The sequence below is a fragment of the Hipposideros armiger genome, unplaced genomic scaffold, assembly GCF_001890085.2.
Source record: "Hipposideros armiger isolate ML-2016 unplaced genomic scaffold, ASM189008v1 scaffold_306, whole genome shotgun sequence".
In the NCBI taxonomy this organism is placed as follows: Eukaryota; Metazoa; Chordata; class Mammalia; order Chiroptera; family Hipposideridae; genus Hipposideros; species Hipposideros armiger.
The window spans coordinates 1,517,281-1,544,546 of NW_017731656.1; the positions used below are offsets into that span (position 1 = coordinate 1,517,281).

A 27,266-nucleotide genomic window follows, 5' to 3' on the forward strand; every position below is an offset into this window, starting at 1 on the left:
TATGGTGACAAATGTTTGGTTACTGAACTTATGTTGTTGATAACATTGTAAGGTATATAAATGTCAGATCACTATGCTATATAGCTGAAACTAATGTAATATTGTATGTCCAGTATAGTTCAATAAAAACTAAATTAAAAAAATAAATGTAAGAAAAATATCTAGCTCTTATTGAGACAGTAAATTCATGTGATAATAAATTCATTTATTAGAGTTTGTCATTTATTAATTCTGCATATGTTAAATAGTTACTGGATGTCAAGTAGATAATAAGGCAATGGGAAAGGAAAGATAAGTAAGATATGATTCCTGTCTTCACAGACATCTTCTTTATTTATGTTTGAATGTGTTTAAATTTTTCTTTTATAATCAGAAATTTAAGAGGAAACCTCATGCTTCATAAAATATTATTCTCTTCAATTATTTTCTAGATGTGTATACTTCCTTAGCCATTTTACAATTCTGTGTCCAAGATCCAGAAAAACGTCCATAATCTGCATACTTTACAAAGCACATTCTAGGTAAAATCGTAGTGTTGTGCTATCAATGTTTAGATTTTGACAGTTATTAGTTACCATTTATCATACTGTAAAAGGTACACAGGGAAATATGTAATTATATCTGAATCATAATAAATTCAGAGAACATAGAAAATAATGTTGTAGACTTGGTATCCAAGAAGATATTATTTAGAGCTACTTATCTTGTCAATTTTGTATTCTCGTGACTTCCACATATTATTTCCACCTCTATTTAATTCATTCTGCCTGGTATTTGCAGTATGCCTAACGTTGTGTTTTTGGCACACTGGGAAATACAAAGGTCTAAAACACAGACGTTGACTTCAAGGAGTTTTTTGGAACGTGTCCTACCCAGATAACAAAAAGGCAATTAATGTTTTGTTGCCAGTACTCACTGATATACCTGGGGCTATTCAGAAGAATTATTTGAGATTCTCTTCAATGATTTACATGCTAAGTACTGGGAACACACAACCCACTTACAGAGAGATGATGATAGATGCTAACACTGAGGCTTAAGGAGCCTGTTGTAAAACAGGTTAAAAATTTGGAGATGGAAATAACCTATTTGTAACTGGTATAAAAATCAACTTTATACCTATCAATGTGTATTTCTTATTTCTTAGTACTATAAAAAAGAAAACTCCTGTATCAGTCAGTGTTCTCCAGAGAAACAGAACCATTAGGATGTGTGTGTGTTTGTGTGTGTGTGTGTGTGTGTGTGTGTGTGTGTGTTGTAGAGAAAGAGAGAGAGAGAGAGGAGAGATTGATTTATTATTAGGAATTGGCTCACATAATTATGGAGGCAGAAAAGACCCAAGATCTGCAGTCAGCAAGTTGGAGACCCAGAAGAGCTGATGGTATAGCTCCAGTCCAAAGGCCAGCAGGCTTGAGACCCAGGAAGAGGCAATATTTCAGTTTGAGTCTGACATCAGGGGGAAAAAATGATGATTGAAGGAAATCAGGCAGGAAAAATTCTCTCTTATTTTGGGAAGGGCCAGCCTTCTGTTTATTCAGGCTTTGGACTGCTTGGATGGGCCCACCCAGGTTAGGGAGGATCTACTTTATTCAGTCTATCAGTTGAAATGTTAAACTCATCCAAAAACACCCTCACAGAAACACCCAAAATAATGTTTGACCAAATATCTGGACACCCTGTAGCCCAGTCAACTTGACACATTAATTTTCCATCACACCTATAAAAACAAGAGGGGAAAGGAAAGGTATAACTAGATTTATAGGAAACTACAGGTGAAATACCTACCAAAACTTAGAAAAATATATTCATTTCATTCTCTATTTCAACTTTTTAAAATCCATTACAAGTAGAAACTTTAGAGATCTAGTCAGCCTCTCCATTTATGTATGAAGAAACTGTGATGCAAAGAAGCAAAGTGACTTGTCCAAGATCATACACCTCATTAACACTAAAACCAGAATTGAAACCAGCACTTTACAGTTTCAATATTCTTCCTAAGGATACACTGGTATAATTTCCCCCTTATTACCTGTATGTGTGACATGGAAGCTGGATAAAGTTCAAATCCAATTTCAAAATGGCATTGGTGAATGCATTCCTGATACACAACTGTTACAGACACATTTACCTATGTACAAAGTAGTGATTCTGATTCAGATCTCAAAGTACTTTGCGCACAGTTATTACTGAGCCGTATGTCAATTTGGAGTTAATTCAAAACATGCAGTTTTGTATCCTCTCATAAGGACTTTTGAACAACAACAAAAATAAACCTTTAATACTGCCTGTGAAAGTAAAGAGCATGATAAGGACGTGTTTATATAGGCATTGAGCCAGAAATGGACTACTTGTTTTCAAGCTTTGGTCACTGAGAGAAGACATCTCTTCTAAGCTAACGAGTTTAGAAAAACACTGCTTTCTTCCTTCAAGTGTAGACTTAAAATACCTTAATACATCCCCTAGTGGGAGGTATAGTCTTGGGTAACCAATACTTTCTTATATTTCTGAAACTGTTCAGGTCTTCAAGCAAATATTTATATACATTCACATTTTCAAATGTTTTATAAAAATAACGGCAAACCTGTATGAAGGGACTGATGGCATAATGAACCACCTTCAAAATTTCCATAAGATCCCCAAAATAGATCATAATGAAGCCACTGTTGCAAATTCTCCCAGGACAAAGTGGCACAGTTTTAGAAGTGAACTAATGGGAAATGAATCCAGCAGGGGGTGGGGTGAGTGGAGGGAATCTAGAAGGAAGTGAACTTAAACACTGCTTTTGCTCACTTGCCTGGGTTTAAGCCATAGCTACTGTACTCCTGTGAGGTAGAAGCTGGGTTAGATATTTGCAAGTCCAGGCGTTAGGGCTGGAGTTCGCACATCTAGCAGCTGGAGTGTGTTGTGGTAGCTACTTTCCTGTGCTAAGCTGATTTACTTGTTTAAGGTCTGACCTCATCATCCTGTCAGTATGGGTTCCCACCTACACTGTTAGCAGCAGCTTTTCAGCTAGAAAGCTAGAAGTATTCACAGTGCACCGAAGGCTGCAGGCAGCGGGGGAGGGGAACAAGAAAGGCGGCTCCAGGCACTTGTGCTTTTGTTAGTTCAACAGAAGAGGCGGACCAACAAGAGATAACAAAGGTACCATTTCCTTTCTGTGCGAGAAGGCTTTTTGTCTTTCCTCCGGCAAGAATGTCAATTTATGGCAAGAAAGAGTTTGATGTGAAACAGATCCTAAGGCTACGCTGGAGGTGGTTTAGTCATCCTTCTCAAGGTTCTCCCAGCCCTGGAAACTGCCTTCAGCAGGAAGGATATGAGCTTAGAGGGACCCCGGTTCAGGGCAGGTTGAAGAGCCACTCTCGGGACAGAAACGGACTGAAGAAAAGCAACAGTCCTGTCCACCACAACGTACTGGCACCAGTACCAGGACCGGCCCCTGCCCATCAAGGAGCTTTTCAGAATTGGCACCCACAAAATCTGATAGGACATCTTCCAGCAAATGAAGATACTCCTAAAGCAGTTCCAGAGGAGAATTTGTTCAAAAGAGCTTGTGAGAAACACTCCCAAGACTTGGAGATGATGGAACCAGGATCTCCTAGAGAAAGGTAAGCGTTTTTGATCGCATAACTGAAAGCCATAGCCTAGGTTAATTTATCTTCTAAAACTCTCATTTAGTGTTTAAATGTGCTATAATAATCTCTGAATTTCTATGCATCCAATCAGGGTCTCCACGAAAACTCCTCCTTTAAGTCTATAAAGAAAACAGTAACAATAAGTTTTCATAATAAACAGGGAACGTGTTTTAGGATTGTGTTTACTTCTGTTCCATTCCCATTCCATAAAGGATTGTTTCAGTTCTAATAAATGTTTATTATAATTAATAACTTTCTGTAAATATCTTCTGTAGCTTGGATGTTGAAATAGTTGTGATTCTTTGCAGAAGTGCGATGAATCACACAGAAATCTTTTTACTTTCTGAGTTAGGCTGACTCTGACAAAATAAAACCCCGGACTGCTCAGCACACCCTATTGGTTCATAGTACATAGTTGATAAAATGACGCTTGGTAAATGTTATCTTTGTGTGAGCATACGAACAGCTTCCTTTGGCATTTAAGATTCCTTTCAAGTTGTATTAGTTTCGTAGCTAGTTTGCAATCATGAAAATATTTTACATAAAGCAGGTAATAAAATGCTACTTTCAGCAGTGAGATCTTAAAGTAGGAAATGGAATTTGTCAGCTATTCCAGGACATTAAAATGGAATAAGAAATAATAATAAAGTATAATTTCAGTGTAGTTCAAAAACTATTAGGCTTTGTCTTTATTTTTATGTTCACCAATACTGTTTGAGTGGGACAAAATTATGTTCCATCCTCTAATATTGTCCAATATAACTTCATAGAGCTTTTTTTTTTTTAAAGATTTTTATTGGGAAACTTCATAGATCTTTAATTTTTTCTTTTACATTGTAAGATTTTATTTCCCGAATAATTGATGATCTTGGCAAAATAATTAAATTGTAAAAGAGCTTTGGAAAAAGAAGTGTTTTGACATGTTTTAAATTATATAACAATTTAGCATGAAGCTAATTAATTTATGTGGAAATCTGAATATTTGGTATACTGTGTCTACTTAAGTATAGAGGAGAAGGCCTGGCATATTTGCTGCTAGATATAAGTTTTTCCAATATATATGCCTGACGGTTCTAACATAAATTCAAAACCTAATTCCAATGCATAAAGCAACATAACAGGCAAAAGACAAATCAATTGTGCAAAATGATGCCTTTATAGGAACTCAGTCTTCCTGTTGAAAGGTAAATTGCAAAAGACTGTGGAATTTCTTTAAGCATATTATTAGGTTGTTTGTGATACAGAAATCTTAACAAAAAATGTATTTATGTATGAATTTTCCTAAATATTTTTGTGATTTCCCAAGAAAGTGCTATATAACCGTTGGAACTGCAGGTTGTACTTCGTACAACTAATAGGTTTTCAAAGTAATATGTAATCCATACTTTTAGATTCGGAAAGTCTTCAAATGATCTCACATGAACATCAACTTTTAAAACTGCTGAATTTGGAGGTTAATATGAAACCCATTTGACTCTTTTGTAGAGAAATTTAAATTATCCACTCTGACCTCCTGACAAAATTCTTTGACGATTTCTGAATTGATTTGCCAGCATGAGAATATATTTATAATATAATAAATTAGTTGATAAAAGAAAAGGCTGGATAAAATGTCAAATATATTAAGTGTTACCAAGTAATATTTTTTAAAACTATATTTCTTTTTAAATTTTATTTCTAAAAGTTTTCATGTTCTAACGAAATGCTCTGTTAAATATAATACGGTTAAAGTGGAAATATAATATTTTCTTAAAATGAATAGGAAGTGGTTTTATAGATGTGCCAATGATATTTTAAGCAAAAGACAAAGGGTGAACTGAGGATATTATTAATTAAAACATGATGGCTTACTAATTTATAATTATCCATTCTGAATTGTTATGTCTTGGTTAAGGAAAGTTTGAGAAGGAGCTTTGTTATGTCCACCTTCTCTGATACCTCTCTTCTTCAACAAGATTAGGGAGCAGGAGGAAAAGAGCCTGATAAATTGTCAGCAGCCTGCCATCCCCTTAATAGAACTCTTGTGGTTAAAATATAAACAAACAAAAATGGTAGTCAGCGTGGAGAACTACCACACTGATACAAGATGGGCTCTGACACTCAGGGCAAAATGATGATCTTTAAGCCATTCTACTTTCTACAAATATTTCAGGGAATAATTAGAGAACGGACAAAATTCCTAATGTGTAATATAACTAAATAACCTACAGTTATTCCTAAAACAGCTAATAAAGCCAAGTTATTAAAGTTATATCAATGTTAGTTTGGGGATTTAAAAACTCAAATACATTCTTATGTAATTGACTTATAAATATGTACTTCATGTAAGAACAGCTTTGTATCATGATCCCAAACTGTGAGTATGCATATATCAGTATGCTTGTCATCAGTGACCTTGGCTCAATTGTCATTTTCTTTTTGTCTTAGTTATATACTAACCCTGCAACGTTGCTTCTTCATAACTACCATGCTCAGTGTCCTTTCTTTCCTTATTTTATCCCTAGCATTCTAAAAATCAGAACAAATATTTTAACTGTATTATGATCATGCTTCTTATGACAATAGTTATAAAATTTATATATATATATATATATATATATATCCAAAAATGTATACATATTTTAAGAAAGGAAAAGAAAAAAACTATTAAAATTGTAATACAATGAATAATGCTAGCATTCATTTGATTAACACCATCTTTTGAGCGAACTGTCATACTACACATTGCTACGTAATTCAATTTAACTTTGAAACATAATACATAGATACTATCTCTTAAAATGTGTATACATTGTTTTGGCACCCCCCCCCATATACCCGGGGTACCAAAACAATGTATACAAGTGGACACTTTGGTCAATGTTGTTCAAGCAGTAGTTTGCCATAATCACAAGTGTCTGGACACTGATGATAACCACTTTGAGCACCTCTTGTAATTGCAGAAGTCAAATGTGACTTGTGTTCATCTTTTATTATTGGTATATATTGAGTATTACAATTTGAGTATAGTTTTCCTTTCTTAAAATGTGTATGCACTTTTTGGCACCCTCTGTGTGTGTATATGTATATATCTTTCAACTGCTCATAAAGAAATGATTGCATTAGTACCCAGGTGTATGTCAAAGTGTTAAACTGTATTTGCTAAGACAAATATAGCTATCTCCTTGTTGTGCTTCAGAACATTAAATAAAACACGGATAAACTGTGTATGGGCTCAGGCAACGTGCTCCAGTACAAAGCTGGAGGTTCCCAGTGCTGCTTAGTTTGAAGGAATTGTCCGGAATGGGGATCATACCCTCATCCTACCTGTTGGATCTTTAGGTTTTTGTATAACCTACCAATTGTACAATATATAATTTTGTATATTTTGCCAGTGTTGCACTGTCAGACAAGACTTTAAATTCCCTCTCCACTTGAGTCCTTTCCAATTTCCTGTGAGGTTTGCCTAGAAAAAAAAAAGAGTTGCTGTCATCGTATATTGTGATATCACAAAGAAGGGGGTATTGGATGAATAAGACTTAGAATTTATTAATGATTCTTTCCACAAATATTGAGCACCCACTGTGTGTCAAGCACACTTCTAGGTGCTGGGGCTAAACCAGGATCAAACCAGAGAACCTGTTTTCATGGAGTATATGTTCCAATGAGGAGAGAGAAGCATTAAAGATAAACTAAAAATATAACAGTTAAGTGGTTATGAGTAGTGGTTTGAAGGAAAAAACAGGGAAGAAAGTTAAGAAGGGATACTTCTTCAGATATGGAAGGCTTTTCTGAAGAGGTAACATTTGAGCCGAGATCTAAATAAAGTGAAGGAGGCTTGAAGCCATGAGGCTGTCTGACCCAAGAATTCTAAGCAAGTGACAAGTTACTGCTGCCGGGCCTCCAGGGAGCTCTTAAACACCATTCAGCTTTTTCTATTGAAATCAATGCCACCTGTTCCCATACAATCCATTGATTAATGTCCAAAACATCCTTAACTTAACTGGTGTACTCAAAAATATGCCCTGACCTATTGTTCATTGTAGTGATTTTAAGATCACATGCACATCCCCTGGCCACAGAGGTGAATTTCCAGCCATCCTGTGACCACTGCAGCATTTTGTCCTCTGGGGATCTGGCTATTCAGGCAGCAGACCACAGGCCTCAGGTAGGGAGGCCAGTGCCCTTTGTGAAAACAAGCACATGTTGGTGTATTTGCTTTCTTATCAAAACTATTTAGATAGGGCCAGATATATTGTGCATCTTCATCCTCAACATAGATCCATCAGTGATATGGAATATGCTTGAGAAATAATTATTCTTAAGGAAAATCCTATGTTTTAAACAGTGAATCTTATTGTAAATATTCTTTCTCATAGAGTAGGAAGTAAGCTGTGTGGGTAGTGACAGGGAGCGCTTTCTAGAAAGACAGAAGAGCAGTTTCAAGAGCCCTGAGATGGGAGTATGTTTGATATTTTCAAACACGAGGAGGCCAGTGCAGCTGGAGTAGAGTCATCAGTGGGATAGAGGTAGGAGATGATTTTGGAAAGGTAGCAATAACAAAACAATAGTAATACAACATTAAAAATAGTAAGTTCCTTTTGTAGAAGCTTACTATGTGCCATCACTAAATAGTTCACATGTCTTTTCTCATTTTCTCAAGGAAAATCACATTAGAATGTGAATATGGTATTCACATCAACAAATGATATTTCTCCGTGTATTATTTTTTTAGCTTTCTGTTGTTGTTGCTTATCTTCTTACAGGCAAAAATAATATGTTTTTTTTTTGTTCATTGCTGGACCGTCTTTACTTAATTTTACAGTAGAAACTGATAGCTCAAAGGAAAGAATAAGGAATAAACTACAATTTTCTTGTTGTTTATAGAAGTTTAAGATTAAATCCCTTTGCCTATAGTTTAAAATGTATCATATAAAAATACATAGGTTATTCAACTGCTTTACTAAATTTAGAGCATTTTAACAAATAATTTAAACTTAATGCAATGATTTCTAATCTTTTTAGAGATGAAACTTTTATTGGTTGGTTTGAAACACTTGCTACTCACAGCCTCATTCCAGAGAGGAAGGTACCTTGGTCCTCATGTCTCATTCCTCATAGTGTGGCATTGCATATGTATTTAAGTTGGCATTAATTAAAATATATTTAATATTTGAAAAATGTGGGATTTCTTTCCATCTACTAATCTAGCGATATGTTAGGGCCATTTTCCTTTAAATATTATGATGCAGTACCTATAGTTCTTATTTCTGGTATTTGGAAAGCAAGTATCATTTTATTTCTGCATTTGGAAATAGAAATAAAGGTCGCAAAATATGGTATTATTTAATATGTGACTTCAAGAGCAACATATTAATTATATTGACCTATTATACATTGCCTAAATGTTCAGTCACTTAGTACTTTAGTGTAAAGTTTATTTCGTAAACTTATATGTCTTCTTTCTTACTTTGTAAGACATCTGCCCCTTAATGCTAACTAACCTCATTTATGTCTTTCCTATGACTTTATAAGTGAAAATAGTTGCAATGTTGAATATATATACATATATATATTACATATATATCTATATATAAATATATATTTATATATAGATATATATCTTCTTTATCCATTTATCAGTGCATTTTTGAAGGCATTCTGTGGTTTTCCTCCTATCTAGAACTCATTCTTCCCCATATGTGTCTCAAAATGCTAACCAATATTTAAGATTCATCTCAAATCATATCTCCTCCATGAAGCATTCTAAAGTTGTTCTAGTCAGGAATATTTCTTGTTTTTATTTTTTTATTTTTATTTTTATTTTTAGCTGAGCCATCCTGCCACCTGTTGGCAGCTCAGCGACTGCTCAGCTCGGGCTGACTCGAACCGCTGTTGCTCAGAGCTCAAACTCTTGAGTGAGCTCTTAACCAACTGAGCCACTCAGCCGGCCCCAATATTTCTTGCTTTTAAATGCCTGTAGGGCTCAATGACAAAGCAACATAAACTGTTCTTGCAAGATTCTCCTTTTTTATGTCTATGAAACCTTTCAAGTGAATGCACTTTATCTCTCCAACAACAGTGTAAGCCTCTAGTAAGAATCAGCAATCAGAATGTATTTATTTTTTCACACTTGAGTGCCTAAGAAAATGTAATGCATACAGTACGGGTTCAATAAACACTTGTTGAATGGAGAAAACAAGCACTCATACCAATGTCTTAGTTAAGCAACTGGCTTGTTATGCTACAAAAGACTTCAGACTAAATCAAACAGTTGTGTTGCCTAAAGTTTTATGTGACAGTCTGTTATACATGCAGTTGCTTATTAGTGTTGTTATAGCTACTGTAATCAACATTAGCCAGAAAAGAACACCTAAATGCCACTGTGCTGATAGCAGTCTAGTTTTACAGAGAATCAGTGATCAAAAGATTAAACAGATAGCTTCTATTGATGGAGCTAGAAGCCGAATGATCAAAAACCAATCACTTATGTTAAATATCTGCTGAAAAACATTGCAAGGTGTTTAGTATGGCTACTAAGCAATGGCAATAGGGTAAGAGGAGAGCAAGAGGTGTCTATTCTATACAGTAACATCTGAATGCATGCAAGAGATCAGTCACTTTGACTACTGGTAACAGGCTAAGAAAGTTTAACCAGGAGCAACAAAGGATTCACTTCTGATAGTTTCAATAAACATGATCATTGGCATTGCTTTTTCCAGTGCAAATGCTAGTGATATGCAAGTATTATATCTATATACTGATTTGAGAAATACATACTTTACAGTACTTTCAAAATGAAACTTTATGTAGCATTTTTTCTTTAAAATTTCAGTAACACTTGTTTCATCCTGAAACATCAGATAACTGAAAACTGTTGGATTTCGATTTTCTCACTTTTAGTTAACCTTTTCTTGCCTAGTTTTTTTTCAAAGATCTTAAATCTTTACCTTTTTTTTTTAAAGATATTTATTGGGGGATTGGGGGGTGGGAACAGCTCTGGGAATTGGGGGAAGGGGAACAGACAAGTTGCTGTCCTTTTTGTTCTTCAATCTAGTTGTGGAGGACATTGCTTCATTGGCCCAAGTTGGCACCATCATTGCACTCTTCCCTGGGCAAGGGAGATCACTTGCCGGCTTCTGGATGGCCGCTAACGCTGGCTGCTGGCTACACATGGTAGCCCATGGCAACCCACTGGAGCAGGGGCTGCAGCCTATACCATCGCCAGCGACTCACGGCAGCCCAGCTCCAGGTTGAGCTGTTGTTCAGCATCTTAGCTGTAGGGGGCAGTGTCACTGGCCCTCATATGTGGGATCCAAACCGGGGCCCTCTGGCATCCCAAGCCAGCTCTTAACCAATGTGCCACTTGTCCGGCCCTGACCTTAGTTTTTTAACTAAGGTTATTTTTCTATTCTACATCACACTTATTCATCTTGTCTTCTTAGGCTCCTCTTGGTTGTGACAGTTTCTTAGACTTTTTTTTTATGACATTGACAGTTTAAATATTGCATACCAGGTATTTTATTAAATGTCCCCTAATTTGGATTTCTCTGATTTTTTTCTCATGATTAGATTTGAGGTGTAGGGGGTCAGAGGAAGAGGACAGAGGTAAAGTGCCATTCTAATCACACCATACCAAGTATACATACTGTCGACAATGACTGAGCTCTTTTGATGTTAACCATGATTACCTGGCTGAGATAGTATTTCTCAGGTTTGACCACTGTAAATGTTCTCTTCCTCTTACCCCCAATGCTCCATACTGTATTCTTTGGAAAGGAGTTGCTATGTGCAGCTCACACTCAAAGCACAGTATTCGGCTCCACCTCCTTGAGGGGAGAGTATGTACATAGATGATTTAGAATTTTCTTCACAAGGGATTTGCCTTTTCTCAGTGATTTACATATTCAATATTAATATGGATTTAGGAATATTTATTTTTTACTTTGGTTAATAATCCAGTACTATTTTGTTGCTAAAACTGTCCCAGCTTTGGCCATTTGAAGCTTTTTCAGTCAGTTCCTATGTCCCTTTTCATACCTACATCATTATTTTATCTGAGGACTTCCCTTCCCTACTTTACGACACTACAAGAAGTTCCAGGTTTATTTTGCAGAATATTATATTTTGACTTAAGTTTTTCTATTAAGGCTCAGGTATTTCCTAGTCTTCCACCTGGATTTCAGCTTTTCATCTTCAAATATAAAGATTTCATACTGATATACATACACACATATACATATATGTGTGTATATAATACATAAAACATTTTATACAGGGGGTGCCAAAAAATGTATACACATTATAAGAAAGGAAAGAACTGTATTAAAATTTTAATACTCAGTATATATCGATAACAAAAGATGAATACAAGTCACATGTATACATTTTTTGGGCACCCCTGGTGTATATCATATACATACATATCACCTATATATCACACATATATACCTCATATAAAGAGGGTGCCAAAAATAGATACAAGTGGACACTTTGGTCAGTGTTGCTCAAGCAGTAGTTCGCCATAATCAGAAGTGTCTGGACGCTGATGGTAACCACTTTGAGCATCTCTTGTAATTGCAGATGTTAAACATGACTTGTATTCATCTTTTGTTATCAGTTTATATTGAGTATTACAATTTTAGTATAGTTTTTTTCCTTGCTTAAAATGTATACTTTTTTTTTTTTTTATAGCTGAGCCATCCTGCTACCTGTTGGCAGCTCAGTGGCTGCTCAGCTCGGGCTGGACTTGAACCGCTGTTGCTCAGAGCTCAAACTCTTGAGTGAGCTCTTAACCAACTGAGCCACTCAGCCGGCCCTAAAATGTATACTTTTTGACACGCTCTGTATATGTGTGTGTGTGTGTGTGTGTCTATATATATATATATATATATATATATATATGTATCACATACACACACACATACATTTCACACATATATATCTCACATATATAGCAGATACACACACTGGAATACTGCTCAGCAATGAAAAAGTTTGAAATGTTGCCATTTCTGACAACATGGATGAACCTGGACGGTATTATACTAAGTGAAATAAGTCACACACAGAGATATAGTGTATGGTTTCACTTACGGGTAGAATCTAAAAACAAACAAACAAACAAACAAAAAACCCAAATGAACAAACAAAACCAAAACACCTATAGAAACAGATCAAACTGATGGTTGTCAGAGGGGAGGCAGATGAGAGGATGGGTGAAAAGGTGAAGGAGAATATAGTCAACAATATTGTGATAAATTTGCACAGTGACAGTTGATTACTAAACTTAGTGTGGAGATCACACTGCAAGATACATAAATTTTGAATCATAATCATACACCTGAAACTAATATAATATTGTATACCTACTCTCCTAAAATATAAAATAAATGTAAGGAAGCATGGAAGCTTAGGGTGTGCTCAAATGGCAGATTTCAGTTTGGTTTAGCTGAATAATATACATTGGAGAATAATACAAAATAAAGCAAAAAAGGAAGGTCAGGCATGGATTATGGAGGGTTTTAAAAGACAGGATAAGAACTGTTTGGATTATATCTTAGAGGTCAGAGCTTATTAACCACCAAGAATTTGGTGAAATATTTTGTCTGAATAATTTTAGGGAGAAATTCCACTTGCTTTCCTCAAATTCTCAAACTGTTCCATTCCACAGGAAGAGCAAAGTAATGAATGCATAACATGAAGCAAATAAAGCGTGTTAATATATATAATAAGGAACAAAAATATGTGGTGAGAAAAATAGACACTAAAGGACTTGAAAATGTGGAATATTCATTTATGATGTTTAGATCTAAAAAAGTATAATATTTTTATCAAGTTCTGGTGGAACAGGATTCCAGGTCTTGGAACTTTCACTAATACATTTGTAAAAGTGATTTTTAATATAAAAAATCCTTCAGCTTTTATTATATTTTTGTTGTGATAAGAGCACTTAACATGAGATCTACCCTCACAACAAAATTTTAAGTGCACAATAGCGATCTCTAGAATTTATTCATCTTATATAACTGCAACTTTTATACCTGTTGAACAGCAACTCCTCATTTCCTACTACTCCCAGTCCCTGAAAACCTCAATTCTACTGTCTGTTTTTGTGAGTTTGATTATTTTTTGTACCTCATATAAATGAAACCATGCAGTTTTGTCCTTCTGTAACTGGCTTATTTCACTTAGCATGATTTTTTCCAGGATCATCCATGTTGTTGCAAATGGCAGGATTTCTCTCTTTTTTTAAAGCTGAATAATATTCCATTTTCCATATATACATATTGTCTTTCTGTATTCATCTGTTGAATGAAGGTTTGTTTTCATGTCTTGGATATTGTGAATAATGTTTCAGTGAATATGGGAATATGAATATCTCTTTAAGATACTGATTTCAATTCTTTTCCATTTCTTTCCTAGGAATGGGATTGCTGGATCATATGGTAGTTCTATTTTAAATTTCAGGGAGAAGCTCCAAACAGTTTTCTATAGCAGCCACACCATTTTACATTTCAACCAACATTGTACAAGGGTACTAATTTCTCTAAATCCTTGCCAACACTAATCTATTTCTTTTATTATTTTTATTGTGAAAACTAATCTATTTTTTAATAATAGACATTCTAACAGCTGGGAGGTGATATCTCATTGTGGTTTAATTTGTATTTTTCTGATGATTAGTGATGTTGAACAGTTTTTCATATACCTGTTCACCATTTGTATGTCATCTTTGTGTCAGTGTCTGTTCAAGTCCTTTGTCCATTTTTTAATCAGGTTATTTGTTTCTTTGCTGTTGAGTTGTATGTGTTTCTTACATAATTTGGATATTAAACCTTTATCAGATACATGACTGGTGAATATGTTCTCCCATTTCATAGGTTGCTTATTCACTTTTCTTTCCTTTGCTGTACAGAAGCTTTTTTAGTTTGATGTATTACAACTGGTCTATTAATATTTTTGGTTGTGTTGCTTGTGCTTTTGGTGTTATATCTAAGAAATCATTGCCAAGACTAATGTAATGAAGCTTTCCTCCTATGTTTTCTGTTAAGAGTTTTACAGTTTTAGGTCTTACATTTAAAACTTTAATTCACTGTGAGTTGATTTTTGTGTACAGTGTAAGATAATGTCCAATTATATTCTTTTGCATGTAGATATCCAGTTTTTCCAACACCATTTGTTAAAGAGGCTGTCCTGTCCCCATCGTTTATGCTTGGCACACTTGTCAAAAATTGGTTAACCCTGTATGTGTGGATTTCTTTTTCTGGGCTCTCAGTTCTGTTCCATTGGTCTATTTGTCTGTTTATGTCAGTACTATTACTGTTTTAATTACTGTAGTTTTGTAATATATTTTGGAATCAGGAAGTTTGATGCCTCCAGCCTTGTTGTTCTTTTTCAAGATTGCTTTGGCTATTTGGAGTCTTTTATAGTTCTATATGAACTTTTTTTTCCTGTTTCTGTAAAAAATGTCATTAGGATTTTGATAGAGATTTTACTGAATCTGTAGATAGCTTTGGGTATTATGGGCATTTTAACAATGTTAGTTTTTCCAATCATGAAAATGGGGTGTATTTCCATTTATTTGTGTCTTCTTTAATTTCTTTTATCAGTATTTTATAATTCTCACTATATAGTTATTTTATTGTCTCAGTTAAGTTTATTCCTAAATGTTTCATTCTTTTGACACTTTTATGAATAGGATCATTTTCTAAATTTTCTTTTAAATAGGTCGTTGTTACTGTATAGAAACGTAACTGATTGTTATGTTGATTTTTGTGTACTGCAACTTTATTGAATTTGTTGATTAGTTCTGTCCAGTTTTTTTGAGGCATCTTTAGGGTTATTGACATATAAGATCATACCATCTGCAAACATAGATAATTTTCCTTCCTTTCTGACTTGGATGACTTGTATTTCTTCTTAATGTTAATTTTTCTGGCTAGGACAATCCAGTATTGTGTGAATAGATGTGGGAAGCATGAGCATCTTTGCCTAGTTCCTGAATTGAGAGAAAAAGCATTCACATTCATTTTTTTCACTGTTGAACATGATGTTAGCTGTGAGCTTTTCATATATGGTCTTTATTATGTTGAGGTAAATTCTTTCTGTAGTTAGTTTATTGAAAGGTGTAGTGATGTTTTAAAAGTCTTATTATCGCATTTCTAAATTTTACTGTAATAAGACATATTTGTGTAATCCTTCACAAGCAATTTGCATTTTAATATTCCATGAAAGTATATAGTAATCATATAAAAAAGACCAGACAAGTTTTAGTATACTCATATTGAGTACAATTACAATTGTATTAAATATTATTGTACCTTAGCTAAAATAGAAAATTACTTATTTTGACTGAAAAAAAATAGTTACAAGAACAGAGATACTTTGCTGTATTTCTTTAAGATAGTTTCCTTAATTTTGAGCTTTTTATTATTTATTTGATTTATATAAAATATAATTACATTTGTCATTACAACAAATATAACAGGCATGAACAGGTTTGGGAACAAACACAATTGAGTTTTGGTTAGCAAGCCACTCCACTAGTGAGAGAAGAGCTTATGATAATAAAGAGTAGACAATCTTTCCAAGAAATTGGAGAACACCTGTTAATCTCTCTAATTTGTTAGGTGGAAGATGGTTAGTGAAGTGTCTCCAGAACTACTCTCATGACTATCGTCCCATATATAATTTCGAGTTTTTTTAAATTAAATTCTATATACATGAAGAACACAATATAGACTACATATGCATGAGAAAGAAAATGTTCCTTTTCAGAAGAGTCATGATAGTCAACATTATTACCGTATTTGCCGGCGTATAAGACGATTTTTTGGCCCTGAAAAATATGCCTCCAAGTGGGGGGTCGTCTTATACGCCAGGTACACTTCAGATAGACTGCCCATAGTGCTTGCCCCGTGCCATAGTGGCCTCCCGATGCCCGCCCACTTCATTCCACATACCGTTCAGGCATCAGCAGCGCTGCTGGGTGTATGCTCGGCTGTTATGCGATTTTGCTGTTATGCGATTTTACCACACTCGCAAAATCGCACACAGCCGACCATATAGCAAACTCTGTATTTTGAGTGGAAATGTTAGGGGGTCGTCTTATACGCCGAGTCGTCTTATACGCCGGCAAATACGGTATATAAAAAGGCTATATATAGCAGATAATCTTATAAAACACTTACAGACATAAAACTGTACCTTCCAAGCTTTCTTCCCTTTGAATAAAAATAGTCAAAAGGATAAAATGGCAAAATATTTTGGTGAGATTATAAAGGTGTTTGTTGATTTTCTCCCAACTGTAAAACCTCTAGGTCAATACAGCTTCAATGCCCTAATAGTGAAGCACTTTCTATTCCAGGTTTATTAGGAAACCAGAATATTACATTAGAAATTTAACCAAGTATAAGCAAAGAATTATCACAAGAGGCAGCCCAATGTGATAATACCCATCGCCTTGAAGATGCAGCTTCGATCTTAAAATCTACTCAATTTTCCCAGTACTAGTGATAAGCCCTTATTATTTTCACCTCCAAAATGTATCATTAAAAACTTTTCATGAGAGAAAGTAGCTCAGGAGGTTTTTGTTGAGTCGTGATGAATTAATTAACCATAATCGGTATATTCAAAGTATTAAAAATATTAAAACAGGTCATTAAAGGATCTTCAATTAGGAATTATAGTGAGTGGAGATCCGAATCTGAAATAAAGGTGACACAAAAAACAAGAATGTGGAGCCAAGTTTAGAAACTTAACAGGAATAGGAGGATTAAATCACAAAGTCTATAAAGGTTAAGAGAGTGAGGGAGGCAGATCATTTTCAAAGATGCTAGTTAAATGAACTACTCCTGCGTCAATTCTCTTTCCTGATAGTGCTAAATGGATTTTGAACTTCACTGTGCCCATGAATCATCTGGGGAGCTTGCTAAAAATGTAGTAACTCAGTATTTAACACTGGAGTGTTTATTACTTTTGAGGCGGGACTTAGGAAACTGAATATTTAACAAAGTTCTGAACCAAACTTTTTGTTGTTGTTTAATTTTTTAGAGTTATTAATTTTTTTCAGTTTCAGTTGACATTCAATATTACTTTGTATTAGTTTCAGGTGTTCAATATAATGCTTAGACATTTATATTTTATGCAGTGATCCCCCAATTGTTCTAGTACCAACTTTTAAAAACACTTGGTCAGCTCCTGCAAGCCCAGGATTTGTCAGGATTCCTATGGGATTCTATTATAATACCTGATATATTGATAAAGGTAAACATGCAATAAATAAAACACCAAGGATATATATATATATATATATATATATATATATATAATTTATTATAAAGTATAATAATCAATGACACTTTATATAAAGAATTGTAAAATACACTTAAATCTGTGATTTAAATTGACAAGTTCCCAAACTTTTATCAGGAAAATGCTTTAAAAAATAGTCAGAAACAATAATTTAGCCTTGCAGCCTCCCATTTGAGAAAGTATGATAAAGGAATAAAAACATACATCCTACTACCCTTAATGAGCTCATAATCCAACTGAAAAACATACCCCCGAATAAGTTTTTTATTAAACTTATTGGGGTGACATTGGTTAGTAAAATTATATAGCTTTCAATTATATAGGTTTCGAGTGTGTATTTCTATAATACATCATCTATATATTGCATTGTGTGTTCACCACCCAGAGTCAGTTCTCCTTCCATCACCATATATTTGACCCCCTTTTCCCTCTTCTGCCACGCCCTCTCCCTGTTTACCCTCTGGAACCACTAAACCATTGTCTGTATCTGAGTTTTTGTTTTTTTGTTTGTCTTGTTCCTTTGTTGCTTTCAGTTTTTCATTTTTTTTATTAGCTTCAGGTGTACAAAACAACGTACTAGTTAGACTTTACATCCCTCACAAAGTGATAACCCTCCCCAGTCTACTACCCCTCTGACATTGTATATAGCTGTTACAATTCCAATGACTCTATTCCCTATGCTGCACTTTACATTACATGACTATATATAAATATATATATATATATATATAATTTATTTAAAAATTATAGTTGGCATTCAATATTATTCGACTTCAGCTCCAGGTGTATAGCACAGTGGCCGTGCAGCTACACAGTCTATGAAGTAATTTCCCTTATAAGTCCAGTACCCATCTGGTATCCTACATAATCTTTACAACAATATTGATTATATTCCCCATACTGTATGTCATATCCCCGTGACTACATTGTGACTACCAATTTGCACTTTCTTTTTTTTTGAAAGACTTTTATTGGGGAATTGGGGGAGGGGAACAGTGTTGGGGAATCAGGGAAGGGGAACAAACAAGTTGCTGTCCTTTTTGTTCTTCCGTCTAGTTGTGGAGAATGTCGCCTCACTGGCCCATGTTGGTATTATCATTGCGCTCTTCCCGGATGAGGCAGATCGGTTGCTGGCCATTGGACAGCCACTCACGGCAGCTCTTGGCAGCTCACGCCGGCTGCTGGCCGCTCACGGTAGCTTATGGCCTACTGCAGCCCCACTGCAGCCTACACCATCACCGGTGACTCACGGCAGCCCAGCTCCAGGTCGAGCTGTTGCTCACCATCTTAGCTGTAGAGGGTGCGGCGTCACTGGCCCATGTGGGATCCAAACCGGCGGCCCTGCTGCTCAGAGCTGGCGTCCCAAGCCAACTCTTAACCAATGAGCCACTTGGCCGGCCCCCAATTTGTACTTTCTAATCCCTTCACCTTCTCCCCCATTCCCACCTCCCTCCCATCTAGCAATCATCAGTTTTTTCTCTGTATCTCTATATATCCTGCATATTAGTGAAGTCAGATGATTCTTGACTTTTTCTGTCTGACCAATTTTGCTTATCATAATAACTTCAAGATTCATTCATGTTGTCGAAATGCCAGTATTTTATCTTTTCTTATGGCCAAGTAATACCCCATTGTGTGTGTGTGTGTGTATATATATATATATATATATATATATACCACATCTTTATTCAATCATCTATCGAAGAACACTTTGGTTGTTTCCATGTCTTGGCCACCGTGAATAATATTGCAGTGAACATTAGGGTACCTATATCTTTACAGATAAATGTTTTCAGATTTTGTGGGTAGTTTTAACAGCAACCACAAGGTGGCAACTCAGTTCAGATCCCCTAGTGTTTACTATACATTTACTTCCCTACAATATATTTTCTTCTAACAGTTTTATGGTTTTGGGTCTTACATTTAAGTCTTTAATCCATTTTGAGTTTATTCATGTATATGGCATAAGAAGGTAGTTCAATTTCATTATTTTTGCATGTATCTGTTCCCCAGCACCATTTATTAAAAAGTTTGTCTTTACCCCAGTGTAAATTCTTGCTTTCTTTGTCGTAGATTAAATGACCATATAGGCATGGATTTATTTCTGGGCTCTCTATTCTATTCCGTTGATCTATGTATCTGTTTTCATGCCAATACCATGCTGTTTTGATCACTATAGTCTTGTAGTATAGCTTAATATAAGGTAGCATGATACCTCCCACTTGGTTCTTATTTCTCAGGATTGCCATGGCTATTTGGGGTCTTTTATTGGTCCATATAAATTACAGGATTATTTGTTCAAGTTCTGTGAAAAATATTATTGGTGATTTGATAGGGATTGCATTGAATCTATATATTGCTTTGAGTAGTATACACATTTTATGTATTTATTTATTTATTTTTAGTATAGACATTTTAACTATCTAGTCTTCCTATCCATGAGCATGGTCTACATTTCCATTTATTTGTATCTTGTTTAATTTCTCTCTCCAACGTCTTACAGTTTTCTGAGTACAGGTCTTTTACTTTTTTGGTTGAATTTATTCTTAAGTACTTTTGATGAAATTGTAAATGGGATTTTAAAAAAATTTCTCTTTCTGATAGGTCATTATTGGTGTATAAAAATGCAACCAATTTCTGAGCATTAAGTTTGTATTCTGCTGCTTTACTAAATTCATTCATTAGTTCTAATAGCTTTTTGATGGAAATTTGAGGTTCTCTCTATATAATATGTCATCTGCAAATAATGACAGTTTTTATCTTCCTTTCAAATTTGAATGCCTTTTATTTCTTTTTCTGTCTGATTGCTGTGGTTATGACTTCAAATATTATGTTGAATAAAAGTGGTAAAATAGGGCATTCTTGTCTTTTTTTAAAAAATGATTTTATTGGGAAATTGGGGGAAGGGAACAGCATTGGGGAACCAGGAAATGGGAACAGACAAGTTGTTGTCCTTTGGTTCTTCAGTGTAGTTGTGGAGGACGTCAGTTCACTGGCCCATGTTGGTGTTATCATTGCACTCTTCCTGGGTGAGGCAGGCGCTCACCAGCCATTGGACGGCTGCTCATGGCATCTCACTGCAGCAGGGACTGCAGCCCATGCTGTTGCCAGCAACTCATGGCAGCTCAGCTCCAGGTTGAGCTGTTGTTCACCATCTTAGCTGGAGAGGGCACAGTGTCACTGGCCCTCATGTGCGATCCGAACAGGGGCCTTGCTGCTCAGAGCTGGTGTCCCAAGCCAGCTCTTAGCCAATGTGCCACACGGCCGGCCCCATTGTAGTGTATTCTTCATTTCAGTTATTGTTTTTTTTATTACTGTCTTGTGTGTGTGTGTGTGTGTTTGTGTGTGTGTGTGGTTTCTGTGTCCTTTATGCTTACTATCTCTTTGTTGAAATTCTCACTAAGTTCTTTAAGCATTCTTATATCCAGTGTTATAAACTTTCTCTGCTAGGTTGGTTGCCTCAGTTTCATTTAGTTCTATTCTGGTGGTTTCTTCAGCCTTTTATTTGGGACATGTTTCTTTGTTTCCTCATTCTGGCTGCCTCTCTGTGTTTGCTTCTATGTATTAGGTAGATCTCCTGTGTCTTTCAGTCTTTCCTGCATGGTCTTATGTAGTAGGTGTCTTGTGTGATCCAGTGGCACAGTCTCCTTGATCACCTATGCAATGTGTTCCAGGAGTGTCTCTTCTGTGTGTTGTGTGTATTCTTCTGTGATAGCTGACCCTTAATTTCTTTTCTCATGTCAGGGGGTGGGATTGATTCCCTGGCTGACTGACTGTGAGGATTAGCTACATCCACAATGTATCAGCTGGTGGGTGGGTGATGACTGCTCAGAAGGGGTTCTGCCCCCATGGGCTCTTGTGTCTGTTTAGACCACTCTTTGGGTTTGCCACTTGTGGGGCTTACCAGGTAGTACTCTGGTGTGGTCTGAGGCTGGCCATGGGTGTGTTGTTTCTGTTGTCTCTTGGGAAGAGCTCCCATGCAGGCCAATTTCTTCTTTGCCTGTGACCAGCCTAGGGATACCTGGTAGGATCTACGAAGCTATATGCTGTTGGCTGCTGCCTGTGCTGGACATGGAGGTGTGTGGGGGTGTCCTCGCTGTAAACTGAGGCTAGCTGCCACAAGCATTATGCCTGGGGCAATTAGCAAAAGACCCAGACCCCCTCAGTCCATTGCCACCTGCTGGCTGCCTGTAAGTCTCAGCCATTGAAAGAGCCTCCTTAGGTGTGATGGGCCTGGCTGGTTGAGCTGGTGTTGAGAGTGCCTCTAGCGATGCAGTACTAGCTGATGGGGCAGGTTCCCATGGTATCACAAGGCATGGCGAAGCATGGCCAATAGTTTTTACAAGGTCTATAGAGATTCAGTTCTTACATCAGTGTCTGGCCTGTGACCACTTCACAAAATGCCCCAGGAACACCAAAGTCAACACTGCTCACCTCAGGCCTGCAGATCCCCAAGAGCCACTCAAGAGAGGCTGCAGTGCAAGCTGTGGCTCGCTGGCCACCATGAAAGTTCCCTGGGGAGACACAGGCCATCTGGTGTTGTAAAAGGCTTCTTCTGCAGCTTGCAGGACAGGGCCGACCGCCCAGGAGCTGAGCGCACTCTCAGCAATGTTTCACTAGCTGGGCAGGCTTCTAAGGAGTTACGAGGTGTGGGCAGTGGTTTTCATAAAGTTAATGCAGTTTCCATTCTTGTACCAGGGCTAGACCCCTGACCACTTTGTAAAAATGTCCTGAGAATACCATGGCCAGCCACTGCTCTCCTCAGGCATGCAGGCCCCCTAGTGCAACCCAAGAGAGGCTGTGGCACAGGTTGTGGCACACTGTCCATTCCCAAATTTCTTCGGGCCGCTGTAGGCTGACCGCTGCTGTAAACAACTTCTGCAGCTTGTGGGGCAGGGCTGGTGCTCAGGATCCGGGAGTGCCCCAGGTGATGCAGTACTAGCAGTGTGGGGTGGAGACCCATGGCATCACCGAGGTTGTGTGCATGTGTGGATTTTGCCAGACCAATGAGGTCTCAGAGTTGGACCCTTGGGGGAGGGTTCAACATAGAAAAGGTGGCACCCTCCTGTAGGCTACAAGTGAGGCAGGTTTCACACAGGGACAATGACTCCTTTCCCTCCAGCCCTGTCCCAAAGCCATACAACTCTGTCTTTCGCAGTATGTCTCTGGCACCTCTCGAGTTGCTACCCCTCCATTGGAGACCAGGTGAGTGTTTGCACATTAGTGAGTCTTTCTGTGTGCCTTTTAAGAGGACACCTGGTTTTCTAGCTGCTTTCCATGTCACCGGGACAGATGGACAGAGTCCTTGCTGATTTTCACTGCCAGATGTTATGGGGACTCCTCTTAATAATAGCACAGGATCCCTGGGCTGTGGAGCCCAATATGGGGCTCGGAACCCTCCGTCTTATGGGAGGATCTCTGCCACTCAGGCATCCTTCCCAGTGTTCAACCACTATCTGTGGGTTTGGGGTCAGCCTGTTTTGCGTCTCCACCCCTCCTACCAGTCTCAATGTGGCCTCTTCTTCATATCCTTAGTTACAGGGGTTCTGTTCAGCTAGTCTTAAGATGATTCTTGAGGTTGATTATTCTATAATTTAGTTGTAATTTTGGTGTGATCCTGGGAGGCAATAGGCATAGCATTTACCTAATCAGCCATCTTGGACCTTCTATCAATCATGGTGATTTTTATTTTTATATAAAGCATTGTACATACACTTGAACTATCCAAAGGTGATGAGAGCATATCTACTGTATATCTGAGGAAAAGGAAATTTATGCTCTAATTTGTTTTCATCTTTTTTACTTTGACTGAATTGCATCTATGATATTTGCATATTTACATATATGTTAGGATTTTAGTTAGAAAGGACTTTTAAATAACTGCACAGGTATGGAAATTGAACCCTAAAACATACAATGACTACAGCTCATTAGGGGCAAAACTGGGACTATAAGTCAAATTTCCCGTCTTTTTTTTTTTTTCAATTGGGGAATTGTGGGAGGGGGACCAGCCAAGTTGTTGTTCTTCAATCTTCGTTGTGGAAGGCGCCAGTCGCCATCTGGCTGCTTGTTGGCAGCTCGTGGCCTCTAAGCTCAAGGTGCTGTGTTACAATCTTAGTTGCGGGTGGGCGTAGCCACCATCCTATGTGGGAGTCAAACCAGCAGCCTTGTTAAGAGCACGCGCTTTATCCACTGAACCATATGGGGGGCAGCTCAGCTCAAGGTGCTGAGTTCAGTCTTAGTTGCAGACAGGTGTAGTCCACCATCAAACACGCAGTGTTGTTGTTAGGAGCACCTGCTCTCACCAGCTGAGCCATCCTGCCACCTGTTGGCAGCTCAGCGGCAGCTCAGCTTGGGCGCAGACTCACTGGCCCATGTGGGAATTGAATCGGCGGCCCTGTTGCTCAGAGATTGTGCTCTTAAGCTAACTCTTAACCAACTAAGCCTCTCAGCCGGCTCAAATTTCCTGTCTTGAACATTCAACCACACTACTCTCCCAACAGCATATTCAGCTCCTTCGTTGTGATAAAATTATGAGTGTCAATCATTATATCTGATTTTAAAAGTACTTAGGATAGGCTGACTGCAGAATTCTATGAAATTAAATATTTGAAATAATCGTGACATTTTAAATCAGATAACTGCCACATCAAAGATATAAATTAGTGTATTCATAAACTGTTGTATCATACAAAAGATTAAATCATTTTGTTCAGAAAATATCTAAAACATTCAATTAAGAAGTAGATGTTATGCTCTGTAAATTGTCTATCACCACGTGGGGACTTCTCTATATGCTCAAGAATTTCAAAAACAAGGGAAGAAAGGTCTCTTTTCAAGGAATCATCTACTCTTTTGGCTTCCACCAATTATTAGTGTGCATAATCGATAACTGAATGAGTTCATATTTACACTTATTCTTGAGTAGATAAAATTTGCAACTTTATTCAAGAAATAAGGAGGTAAGGCTGGCTGAGTGGCGCCTTGGTTAAGAGCTTGGTTGGGATGCCAGCTCTGAGCAGTAGGGCCCAGGTTCAGATGCCACATGAGGGCCAGTGACACTGCCCTCTACAGCTAAGATGCTGAACAACAGCTCAACCTGGAGCTGGGCTGCCGTGAGTCGATGGCGATGGCGTAGGCTGCAGCCCCTGCTGCAGTGGGTTGCCATAAGCTACCATGTGTGGCTGGCAGCCAGCGTGAGTGGCTGGCAGCTGGTATGAGCTGCCAAGAGCCTCCATGAGCAGCCATCCAGAGGTCGGCGACTGATCTGCCTCACCTGGGAGGAGCACAATGATGATACCAACATGTGCCAGTGAAGCAACATTCTCCACAATAAGACTGAAGAACAAAAGGACAGCAACTTGTCTGTTCCCCATCCCAATTCCCCAGCATTGTTTCCCTCCCCCCCAAATTCCCCAATAAAAAAATCTTTAAACAAAATGAGAAGGTAATTCAAATACCATTGGCAATTTTTTCTGAAAGCTAACCAAGAAAGACACTAAAACAGTTTAGGCTCTATTCTCTTATTTTCCTCTCAGCAATATAAAATTGATGATAAATATCTCTATGTAAAACCTCTAAGATAACTTTTAAAGTTATCCTGCAATTTTCTCTTCTTCTTCAAGCTGAGTTGCCAGAATTGACATAAGATTCTCACCCTTTAGATAATTTAGTCTTCTATTGACAGCTATACACTAGTAAGGGTTTTACTATCACAGATTTTTTACTTTTGTGTAGAAAGTGGCTTGCAAAAATAAATTGATTAAACTTGGTGGTTTCACTCAAATTTCTATACCATTAAAATGAGAAAAAATACAAGCAAAAGCATGAAACTTATGAAACATATGGTATTGCTTCCAGTCAAGCTCAAATAATAGGTATTTCCCCTTGCATAAAACTTCCTTTTATCCTTTCATCACAGCATAGTTTTTTACAAGTGCATGAGAATTCTAGTCATTGTTTAGCTAAAACATCAATCTTCCAAAAGTAGAGAAGGTCCATGTGGGAGATATACTTTGCAAAATTAATACATAGCGTTGAAAATTGTCTTTTCATTTTGAGTGAATAAAATATAATGATAGTCTTCCTGAGGGCATATGAAAACAAAACTATAGATGATTAACTCATTCTTAAATAGCTTAGTCATCACATACTTTTAAAATATAATTTGCAGTTGTTTATAAAATTTAGGGCTGGCTGAGTGGCCCATTGGTTAAGAGTTGGCTTGGGAACACAAGCTCTGAGCAGTAGGGGTTCCAGTTTGGATCCCACATGGGCCATTGACACTGCGCCTTCTACAGCTAAGATGCTGAATAATAGCTCAACCTGGAGCTGGGCTGCTGTAAGTCGCCGGTGATGGCATAGGCTGCAGTGGGACTCCACTGGGCTGCTGTGAGCTACTGTCAGTGGCCGGCAGCCAGCATGAGCGGCAGTGAGCCGCCATGAGCGGCTGTCCATTGGCTGGCAACTGACTGCCTCAGCCTGGAAAAGCGCAATGATAATACCAACATGGGCCAGTGAGGCGACGTCCTCCACAACTAGACTGAAGAACAAAAAAGACAGCAACTTGTCTGTTCCCCTTCCCCAGTTCCTCAACGCTGTTCCCATCCCCCAATTCCCCAATAAAATCTTTTTAAAAAGTTAGAATTTAAACATGCATACATATTTTTAAAAAATATTACATTAAATCAAAAATAATTTATAAGTAAATAAAATACAAGAATTATTCTTATTTGTTGAGTGATAACAGCTCAATTCTGAAAGTATCTAAGAAGCACTTGTAAGCTAATGAACTATTAAGTATTTTTAATGATTAAGCATTTATATTGCTAGTATTTTTAAGGCTTTCCTTATTTTTTACTGATGTTTGCAATACTATTGGTGAAATACACTGATGGCTGTAAAGCACAAAATACATGAAGTTATTTATTAATAATAGTGAGAATGGAATACGTTGTGACATCAGAACACATGCTATTTGTTTAATTTAAACCTGTTATTTATTTGTTTTGTAAAATATCTTTATGTTAAAAACCATATTAGTCACTCTTCTTTGCTACCACTTTGCCTTTTCCCAGAAAGCATGCATTGACACTTGTGTGTGATCAAAAGAAATAATATAATCAAGTGAGTAATCAGGTAAAAGAGGAAATTAAAGGTATCTAGATATTTTCCCAGCTTTTTTGTTTCAGTTTGATATGTGGTTACCAAGAGATTATTGACTTGGAGCAACTTGTCCTTTAAAAACACATCTCTTTGGGCCGGCCGAGTGGCGCGATGGTTAAGAACTGGCTTGGGACGCCAGAGGACCCCGGTTCGGATCCCACATATGAGGGCCAG

At 37.1% G+C, this 27,266-nt stretch overlaps 1 protein-coding gene across 3 annotated transcripts in view; it reads left to right on the top strand.

The window, feature by feature from the left end:
• Positions 1 to 2,826: 2,826 nt before the first annotated feature.
• Positions 2,827 to 27,266, top strand: part of KLHL4 (kelch like family member 4) — a 119,401-nt gene continuing 94,961 nt past the window's right edge. For all 3 annotated transcript variants that reach the window (XM_019659899.1, XM_019659901.1, XM_019659900.1), the window contains exon 1: positions 2,827 to 3,605. In XM_019659899.1, coding sequence (XP_019515444.1) covers positions 3,193 to 3,605 — 413 coding nt within the window. In that variant the 5' untranslated portion in view covers positions 2,827 to 3,192. The remainder of the gene's footprint in view (positions 3,606 to 27,266) is intronic.